The sequence below is a fragment of the Chiloscyllium punctatum genome, chromosome 44 (genome assembly GCF_047496795.1).
Source record: "Chiloscyllium punctatum isolate Juve2018m chromosome 44, sChiPun1.3, whole genome shotgun sequence".
NCBI classification, from domain to species: domain Eukaryota; kingdom Metazoa; phylum Chordata; class Chondrichthyes; order Orectolobiformes; family Hemiscylliidae; genus Chiloscyllium; species Chiloscyllium punctatum.
This window is the reverse complement of record NC_092782.1, coordinates 27352358-27363343: the sequence shown is the minus strand read 5'-3', so window position 1 is coordinate 27363343 and position 10986 is coordinate 27352358. Positions and strand designations below refer to the sequence as shown.

At 36.9% G+C, this 10986-nt stretch overlaps 1 protein-coding gene across 2 annotated transcripts in view; it reads right to left on the bottom strand.

Annotated features, from left to right (window-relative positions):
- Positions 1-215: 215 nt before the first annotated feature.
- The window catches only part of rad51ap1 (RAD51 associated protein 1), a 60662-nt gene continuing 49891 nt past the window's right edge, over positions 216-10986 (bottom strand). The window contains exons 6-8 of one of the 2 annotated variants that reach the window (XM_072562533.1): positions 6459-6608; positions 5015-5149; positions 216-1437 (exon numbers count right to left, since the gene is read on the bottom strand). In XM_072562533.1, coding sequence (XP_072418634.1) covers positions 1310-1437; positions 5015-5149; positions 6459-6608 — 413 coding nt within the window. In that variant the 3' untranslated portion in view covers positions 216-1309. The remainder of the gene's footprint in view (positions 1438-5014; positions 5150-6458; positions 6609-10986) is intronic. The other variant, XM_072562534.1, reaches the window with a different exon arrangement.

Below are 10986 nucleotides of genomic sequence, written 5' to 3'. Positions count from 1 at the left end.
TGCTATTCAGTTGCATCTTTAGAAAGAACATTTGGCTCCAATTTGTCTATAATCACTCCAATTACTGCTTGCTCAAGAAATTGTACAAATAAATGCTCTCCATGGGCTTCAGGTTACTTACTTTCAAACCATCCTTTCAAACATGGATTTAGAACAATTCTCTCTCATTTCAGGACTTAATTTAAAAAAAAACACAAAATAGAAAGACATGGTCCTGAGACCGATAAAAGTAATTCTTTATTTGCAAAATAGTTTAGACATAGCTCAGATATATTAGGGGTGCTATGGATTCAGGTGTTTGTGCAACATTAAAAAAAAATTATACACCTTACATTTATTACAAATAGATGTTTATTTTAAACTTACAAAAGTTATTAGCATTCCAACTTTTAAGTTGCCTTAAATGTACATCAAATCTTAAGGACATGGTGAAAAAGTTAATAGTAAATTTGGTTCAGGCATGAAAGGACTTCTGATGTTATTGAATTGTATCTGCTTATTAAGAACAATGTTACAATATCTACCAATTATGAGGCAACAACAGTATTTCTCTAGGCATTCAAATTCCTTAAAAAGAGAAGGTACAATGACATAAAATATTGACAGGCTATGTGATGCTTGTCAAGAGCAGCTTTCAGGCTAAAACAAACTACATGGATAGAAATTCCAACTCAAAACCAATGTTACCTCACATAGCCCACTGCATTGGTAAAAGAAGATTTACTATGTACACCTAATATTGCAAATGTGTTTATAATTAATATGTTTGAGTGCACAGATAACATTATCACCCAATTTACCTTGGGCCATCCGATGGCCTCAGTAAGTAAGTGTTGCAGAAATAAAGAACTTTTCTGTCATGGTCTCACATTGTGGACCTAAGTTAAAGCTGGTCAGATTTAATGCATAGCCCTTATGAGCAGAAATTTATATCCTGTTCACCTGAATTTTAGCCTGAATCATACAGATAAAGGTCCAGTGCCCCAAGCACTGATTTCTGTCTATAAAACTATCAGAAACAAGATATTTCAAGTTTAGATAGTGGATTTACAAACATTATCAAATTGTCAATGTCAATTGACAGAAATATGGAAAACAATTTCCTGGGCTCTTTGGGAAATAACGTTGTCAATATGATGAAGAAACATTTCCTCCAGTCATTGTTTCTGCCAAGATTGTTAACAGGTTCTAAAGAAATATACCTTCTTAAAGAAATGCAAATCTTATGATAATACAAAGAATAAAACTGATATTAATACAATAACAGAGATAAAATTTCATCCGTCTTGAAAACAGTTTTAAATCACATTCAATCATTGTCAATAGTTGGGTGCAAAGGTTTCACTCTGGCTAATCGAGACAAGCCTAACCGAAGGCCTTGACATGGACTTCTAACAGAAATTTGTTCCCGTGAGTTACCACTGCTTTCTTTAGGAGCTGTAAGAGAAGATCAAAGTTTTCTTGTTTTAAACTGTAATAACAGAAATGGTTGGAAACAAACTGATAAGAGTATTTCAATCCTTAGGCTTTCTAATTTTAAAACAGAATGTAACAAAATACTATTTAATAGTATTTTTGACTTTGAGATTCATGACTTCCACCTTTGCTTAGCATAGTACACAGACAAAAACAAAATATGCAATGTGCCTCATTGGATCAGTCAGTCCTACATTCAATGAAATTATGCTGAAAAGAGTTTACCACTAATCTAGCATTCAGTATTCGTGGGACACTTAAGCAACTTTGAACTGTTTAAATCAGCAGATTAGAACTTCAGAGAGATAAGTAAAGACCTGTTAGTTCTTGCAGTGAGAAAGATTACAGGAAAGGATTACTGAATACAAATAGGATAATCTTCTGAGATACCAAGAAAATGCATTTTTTTCTTCCAAAAGGGTTGCATGACTCTCATACAAACTATACAATACAACCATTGCATTTCTCTTATTTAATCTCTACCCACATATCGCTATAGAAGATATTCTTACATAGACTGTCAACTTCTTCCATTATAAATTCCTCTGCCCACAATTATAAAGCAAACTAAACATATTACATTCCTAGCAACAATAATGTTATAGAATTTTTGATTTTATTTTCTAGCTTCTCAGAATGAGCTAAAGAGAAACTCTTGCTGCAAGGTTTCATAATGTGGCAGTGTCACATTTATTTAACTGGCAGTCAGTAACAATCATTTTATTTTTGCAAATCTAATTTTGTTTGTAGTTAACATTAAAGCTATCATTTAAATTCAGAAATCCCCAACTTTAAGCAAGGTTTTTAGTGGATGAGCAACTAGGTTTTGTAATTAAAGCAGCTGCTGAAACTTGTTCTGTAACTGTATCAGCTTTGGCCCCTTGTGTTACGAACATAAAACTAGCCAATTTAGTACAACTTAGCACTCAACTGTGACTTACAGTAGAGTGCTGGGAATTGAACAGGAAGGAAAGGAGGTTCTCCTTTGTTTTGCTTTATTAAGTTGTTCAGCTTCCAGGAGTCGTTTCTTATTCTGCTACAGGAGAAGAAGCTAGTTATTTGATAATAATTTCGTAAGTGACTAAACTTTATTTTTATTATAACTTTCAAAATAGTGTAGCAACTAGTGGTAAGGTTAATAAAATATACAAAAAGGTAAACGTATAATGGAATAAATTAGTTATTTAGAACACATTAAAAATAGGTGATGTGTCAGAGCTACAGTATGTGGGAGCTCCTGGATGCCGACATAATCCAGGGCTAATACGTCAACAATAAGTATTGAAGTTTGAGCAGCTCCAGCTCAAAAAATGTGAATTAGAGGCTGAACTACACAAATGCTAAGATATGTCTGGGATGGGGAGATATCTGGATTTTTTGTATCAGGAGGCAATCTATTACTTAGGACAGGGTTTTTGATTCAGTCAATGTTCAGGGACAGAGGTGTGTGACTCCAAGTGAGACAGATATGGGAACCCAGAGGTAAGGAGGACAGGAGCATGAAGTTTTGCAAATGTCCAACATGTTGAGGTTATCGGAGTTCTTTGAGGAAGTAACATGCTGTGGATCATGCAGAACCAGTAAATGCACTGTATTTGGATTTCCAGAATTCATTGGGTAAAGTGCCACATTAAAGGTTATTCTGAAAAAATAAAAGATAATGATGTCAGGGTAATAATATTGGCATGGATAGAGGTTTGGCAAGTTAACAGGAAACAGAAAGTAGTCATAAATGAGTCATTTACTAGTTAGCAAGATTAATGAGCACTATACTACAAGGCATCAGTGCTGGCAACTCAATATTTTACAATTTATAGAAATGATATGAATGAGGGAACAAAAGGTAGGGTTGATACATTTGATGATGACACAAAGACAGGTAGGAAATTCAGTTGTGAAGAGGATAAAAGGAAATACAAAGGAATATAAATAAGTAAAATGAGTGAGCAAAGATCTGGCACATTGAATAAAATGTGGTAGAACGTAAAATTGTTCATTTCAGCATGAACAATAAAAGGCAGAATATCAAAATAGTGAGAGATTGCAGAGCTCTGAGATGCAAAGGAATCTGTGTCCTAGTGAATGAATCACAAAAGGTTAGTATGCAGGTACAGCTAGGAATCAGGAAAGTTAATAGAATGTTGTTGCAAGGAGAACTGAATACAAGAGCAGGGAGGTTATGCTTCAGATTATTGGTGAGACCAAATGTGTATTACAACATACAGTATTGATCTTTTTATTTAGGACAGTTGTAAATACATTGGAAGCAGTTCAGAAAAAATTAAGTAGATTAATTGCTGAAATGCCTTGTGAGAACCTCCTTTCCTTGGACAGGCTAGATTTATATCTTCTGGAGCTTAGGTGAGTAAGCAAAGAGTTGACTGAAACATACGAGATCCTGAGGAGTCTTGACAGGGTACATGTAATAAGGATATTTCTGCTTGTGAGAGTATCTAGAATCATAAGCCACCATTTAAATATAAGGGGTCACCCATTTAAGACAGAGATGAGAGAATTTTTTTCTCACACAGACTGGCAAGTCTTTCAACTCTCTTCCTCAAAAGGCCATGGAAGCAGAGTTCTTGAATATTTTAAAAATAGAGGTAGATAGATTCTTGATAAGTCAGGGGTAAAAATATAATGGTGGTAGGTGAGAATGTATATTGATCGAATCAGTCATGACTTTGCTTAATGGCAGATCCAACTTGAGGGGACAAAATGGTCTAGTTCTTGGTTCTTTATCTGTGTGCTCATAAGTTTTATAAAAAGTTAAAGTGAAAGCATTGGAAAGTAACAGAAAAAGCTCATAAGAATAATTCTCAAGGAAAGGAGTTTAAGTTATGTGGATAAAATGGAGAAGCTCCAGCTGTTTTATTTCGAGAAAGTTGGGAAGCAGTTTGATAGAGGTATTCTAATTATGACAAGTTTAGACAGCAGATGAGGAGAAACTGGGTATTGTGTTTGCATGGCAAAAGGTTTTGATGAAGAAGACACCAATTTAAGATGACTGGCAAAAGAAAATGTGATGAGGAAAATGTTTTGTGCACCTTGTAGTTTGGAGCTAGAATGTACTACCTGAAAGTGTAGCGGAGGCAGAACCCATTGTGACCTTATAAAGGAAATTAGACATCACAGCAGAAAAATTTTGCAGGTTGTAGGGAAATGGTTGGCGAGTGCGGCTAACAAAGTTGTCCATGCAGAGACATGACTTGGACATGACAGGACAAAATGGCCTCATTCTACCCTGTAACCATTCTATTAATCTATTGGAAATTAAATTATTCTCATCATTGCAATACCAAAATAAAAGTTAATTGTATGGAATTATTCTAATTTCACCAATTTTGAATTTTTGTTTGGGAGTCAATATTTTCATTTGAAAATTCTTAACATTACTTATTTCCCTTGAGGCTGTCAAAGTTATTGAAATCTTAAATAAAAGTTAAAGTTAAATGGATTCAAAATTGATCTCATTAAACATGTGTTTTGTGATGTAATTTAGAAAGGATAATCTGTTTATTGGATAACAGACACATACCTGGTGGAGTCCACTTTGGTTTTTTCATTCCAGTGGAAAGGTTTGATTCATGTAATGATTTAGAAGGTGGTGGAGAAGCTGGCATCTCTTCCAATAATAAAGGCTTGCTTTTTACTGGAGCTGCAGCTACAGGAGCTAATGTTAAAATATTATAAGTTCCACTGTTCCCTTTTGTTGTTATCCTTTGACATTTTATGATTAGATCACAGAAGTGCATAAAACAGCACTAAAAACTGTTGCTTTCTGTCAGTTTATAGTAGTAGCTGGTCCATTCAGAATATACCCACAATGACTTGACTGAATTCGGTAACGCTACGTAGAAGAGCAGCAAAAGTGAACTTGATCCAAACCACTTTGTTGCAGTATATCAAAACTCTAATAAGAGAGATGGACGTTGAAGAATAGATGTTAAAAATTCAAATTAGTCCTCTCTTCTCCAGTACACATTTCTCAACAATCAAGGGGTTTCCTTTCAAGCTTCCTTTTATACTCTTAAATCTACCATTTGTCTTTAAGCATCCTTACTTCTTATTTGTAAAGTATTTTGCATCTCACTAGGACTTCTAAATCAAGATCATATGACTTTTCTTGGGAGTACTTTGGAAGACATCAAATCTGACAAGTTTTCTAACACATTCAGAGATTTACTTTTATTCAGCAGGTTTACAATTTGTTCCCTACTCCTTAAATATGCTCAAATATTTAAGTGCAACAAATAACATACATAAAATATGTTTGAAGAAATCTGTCAAATTATCCCTTTTAATTGTGGTTATACCAGTCTCCTTTTATCTATACTTTTAGCCATTACTTAACTCAGTAATTTGCACTTAATTACAAATATAGCTGAGATGGAATGAACTAATTGAGTACATGGTCTTCTTTGGCCCATATAGCATAAGTGGCACACTCTAGAATCAGAATAAATGTGGGATTTATTTGTACTTCTGCTGTTCCAAATATCAGGATGCAGTTTTTAAGGATTTATTGCTAACTTCTAAACTATTAACTTTGCAATAAGTTGTTCAACAAATTTGCTTTTTTTAAATAAATATGATTTTACTTAACCCTAAAACATAATTCAATTGTTTCAGTTAAAAGTGAAGAGTTTTTAAAATCTCAATAGTTTTGACAGGAAACTAATACATCAAGTCTGAATTTTTTTTTTAAAGAAATTGACTTTTAACAAATAAACTTTGCTTCATTTATGCTAAATGTCATTGAATCAATTAAACAGAGTGCTACAAATAAATGGGATATCTCTGATAGCTTCAAGAACAATGTTGCACTTCATGTTGGAAGCCTGTTAATTATTACTGATATACAAATATTCCATAATCATTCCACTGTTAACTGCATTACAGAATTCACAATGACCTTGCTCTATAATTTACAGCACAAGTTTTGTTAAACACAATTATTTGCAATGGTCAGTAGAACCTACCTGTAGGAATGTTGTTGAGTTTTGAAGATTTTTTCTCCTTTTTGCTTTGTGTTTTAATTTTATCCTTTTTCTTCTTTTTATTTGACATATTTTTAAAAGTAAATTCCTCATCCTCATCTGTACTATTTTCACCGCTTTCTGATTCTTCAGCTGCAAAACAAATGCAGTTGAAAATCCAGATATGAAACAACCAAAAAAGCAAATTCCCAAAATAATACTTAATTATTCCAGTTTTATTCTCAACCTTTTCGCATACTATTAACACGTGACATTTTAGTTGAGAATGAGGTCATTTGATATATTGTTCCTGTACATCAGAACGGTCTGTTCTAACCTCAGTTCCCTGCTCTTTCATCACGTGCTTTACCATTTTGTCAAATGTTTACCTAATTCCCTTTTCAACATGACTACTGAAGCCAAGTCAATGCATTCCATCATTTCTTCTTCCACTTATCTTTTTGTATTAAATCTTACATTTAAAGGTCCCTGTATTTCCACTTTTAAATCTCTCTGTTACTTTACTCCAGTGAATATAAGTTTTGAATGATACACATACCTCAAGTTCATTTTCCCTTAAATTTGCCAGGAATGAAATGCATTTACCACATATCTATCCACATCCTTTCTGCATTTAGAGTCATAGAGTCATAGAGATGTACAGCATGGAAACAGACCCTTCGGTCCAACCGACTAGATATTCCAACCCAATCTAGTCCCACCTGCCAGCACCTGGCCCATATCCCTCCAAACCCTTCCTATTCATATACCCATCCAAATGCCTCATAAATGTTGCAATTGTACCAGCCTCCACCACGTCCTCTGGCAGCTCATTCCATAACGTACCACCCTCTGCGTGAAAAGGTTGCCCCTTAGGTGTCTTTTATATCTTTCCCCTCTCACCCTAAACCCGGGCAGCACGGTGGCACAGTGGTTAGCACTGCTGCCTCACAACGCCACAGACCTGGGTTCAATTCCCGCCTCAGGCGACCGATTGTGTGGAGTTTGCACGTTCTCCCCGTGTCTGCGTGGGTTTCCTCCGGGTGCTCCGGTTTCCTCCCACAGTCCAAAGATGTGCAGGTCAGGTGAATTGGCCATGCTAAATTGCCCGTAGTGTTAGGTAAGGGGTAAATGTAGGGGTATGGGTGAGTTGCGCTTCGGTGGAGCAGTGTGGTCTTGTCGGGCCGAAGGGCCTATTTCCACACTGTAAGTAATCTAATCTATGTCCTCTAGTTCTGGAATCCCCAATCCCAGGGAAAAGACTTTGTCTATTTATCTTATCCATGCTCCTCATAATTTTGTAAACCTCTATAAGATCACCCCTCAGCCTCCGACGCTCCAGGTAAAACAGCCCCAGCCTGTTCAGCCTCTCCCTGTAGCTCAAATCCTCCAACCGTGGCAACATCCTTGTAAATCGTTTCTGAACCCTTTCAAGTTTCACAATATCTTTCCAATAGGAAGGAGACAATATTCCAACAGTGGCCTAACCAATGTCCTGTACAGCCGCAACATGACCTCCCAACTCCTGTACTCAATACTCTGACCAATAAAGGAAAGCATACCAAACGCCTTCTTCACTATCCTATCTATCTGCGACTCCACTTTCAATTATGAACTTTCAACTATGAACCTGCACTTCAAGGTCTCTTTGTTCAGCAACACTCCCTAGGACCTTACCATTACATGTATAAGTCTTGCTAAGATTTGCTTTCCCAAAATGCAGCACCTCGTATTTATCTGAATTAAACTCCATTTGCCACTTCTCAACCCATTAGTCTATCTGGTCCAGATCCTGTTGTAATCTGAAGTAACCCTCTTCGCTGTCCACTACACCTCCAATTTTGGTGTCATCTGCAAACTTACTAATTGTACCTCTTATGCTCGTATCCAAATCATTTATGTAACTGACAAAAAGTAGAGGACCCAGCACTGATTCTTGTGGCACTCCTCTGGTCACAGGCCTCCAGTCTGAAAAACAACTCTCCACCCTCTGTCTTCTACCTTTGAGCCAGTTCTGTATCCAAATGGCTAGTTCTCCCTTTATTTCATGAGATCTAACCTTGCTCATCAGTCTCCCATGAGGAACCTTGTCGAACGCCCTACTGAAGTCCATATAGATCACATCTCCTGCTCTGCCCTCATCAATCCTCTTTGTTACTTCTTCAAAAAACTCAATCAAGTTTGTGAGACATGATTTCCTATGCACAAAGCCATGTTGACTATCCCGAATCAGTCCTTGCCTTTCTAAATGCATGTGCATCCTGTCCCTCAGGATTCCCTCCAACAACTTGCCCACCACTGAGGTCAGGCTCACCAGTCTATAGTTCCCTGGCTTGTCTTTATTGCCCTTCTTAAACAGTGGCACCACGTTTGCCAACCTCCAGTCTTCCGGCACCTCACCTGTGACTATCGATGATACAAATATCTCAGCAAGAGGCCCAACGCTCATTTCTCTAGCTTCCCACAGAGTTCTCGGGTACACCTGATCAGGTCCTGGGGATTTATCCACCTTTAACCGTTTCAAGACATCCAGCACTTTCTCCTCTGTAATTTGGACATTTTGTAAGATGTCACCATCTATTTCCCTACAGTTTATATCTTCCATATCCTTTTCCACAGTAAATACTGATGCAAAATATTCATTTAGTATCTCCCCCATTTTCTGTGGCTCCACAGAAAGGCCACCTTGCTGATCTTTGAGGCGCCCTATTCTCTCCTTAGTTACCCTTTTGTCCTTAATATATTTGTAAAAACCCTTTGGATTCTCCTTACTTCTATTTGCTAAAGCTATCTCATGTCCCCGTTTTGCCCTCCTGATTTCCCTCTAAAGTATACTCCTACTTCCTTTATACTCTTCTAAGAATTTACTCGATCTATCCTGTCTATACCTGACATATGCTTCCTTCTTTTTCTTAACCAAACCCTCAATTTCTTTAGTCATCCAGCATTCCCTATACCTTCCAGCCTTCCCTTTCACCCTGACAGGAATATACTTTCTCTGGATTCTTATTAACAAAGCTTGATCAAAGGGGTCATTATTTTAAAAAGTATTTTAAAATGTGGTAATTGAATTAGAGACACGGGCACGTTTAAGGAGAGAATTGCAGAGCTTAGATAAACTAGCGGGCATGAGAAGGTAAAACTGTCAGGATTTCCAAATGCTTTCCAGCAATCCTTGCTAGAAAATGTACAACACTGTACAATATTTGCTTTTGATGCTGCCCCCAACTGACCATTATCATTCATTTCTGATACCTGTTATCAAGAACAACTTTGTTCAGAGGCAAATTTCTCACCTCAGTGAAATGATTGGGCAAATCTTGCCCAATTTCTGCCAATCCATTCTCCAAGAAACACAATCAATCCAAAAGAAATCAGGACATTTTGGGAAGAATTGAGGAAGTGCTGCATTGTGAGAGCTGCATCTTTTGGATGGAATTTTAAAATAACATTTTGAACACTTGGCACTTGTCAAAGAACAGTCGGATTGTTCTCATGTGCACCACAATTTTGAGCAACATCTCCAAAACAAAGCAGAAACCGCATTGCTGTTCTGAGGACTCCACATGTACAAATTGGTTGCCATGATTCCTACCGCAGAGACACACCCCAAAGTACTTCATTGACTGTAAAGGACTAGGGGACATCCTGAAGTCATTAAAAGCTTGTGATATCCAAGCAGGTATTTTACTCTGCTGCCTCACAGCGCCAGAGACCTGTGTTCAATTCCCGCCTCAGGCGACTGACTGTGTGGAGTTTGCACATTCTCCCCGTGTCTGCGTGGGTTTCCTCCGGGTGCTCCGGTTTCCTCCCACAGTCCAAAGATGTGCAGGTCAGGTGAATTGGCCATGCTAAATTGCCCGTAGTGTTAGGTAAGGGGTAAATGTAGGGGTATGGGTGGGTTGCGCTTCGGCGGATCGGTGTGGACTTGTTGGGCCGAAGGGCTTGTTTCCACACTGTAAGTAATCTAATCTAATCTAATCTAATCTCTAACGTGAGACACAAGGAGCTACCATTTCTCAGTATTTTCAGAAATGGAAAATAAATCACTAAACATTCACAGCTAATGTATTTTCAATACAAATCCCAGGTACTGACACTGCTGAATCTCTACATTCACACTTGAGTCCTAGGAATTATCCCAAAATGTGTGTAGCATAGGCAATCCAATTGAATAGAATCATTCCTTACAGAAGTTATGAAGTTTCCAACAAGAAAACTTGCTATTTGCAAAATATTTAATTGCAAGTTTATGAGATGGAAATTTGATCAATTACAAGGAGAATAAAATCTTTTAACTTTAAAAATTTAAGGTCTAGATTTTGAACTACCACAATCAGATTACAGTTTTTAAGAAAGCAAATGTATCAGTAGACATCCCTGAACAATTGTATCCTGGTTACTAGACAGTAAATACATTTAACAAATGACTGTTTTTCAATTTATAATACAAAACATACTTTAACATCTTTGCCTTATCTCTTCTGAAATATCTGACTTGCAACAGAGATACACAAGGGATAACAACTTG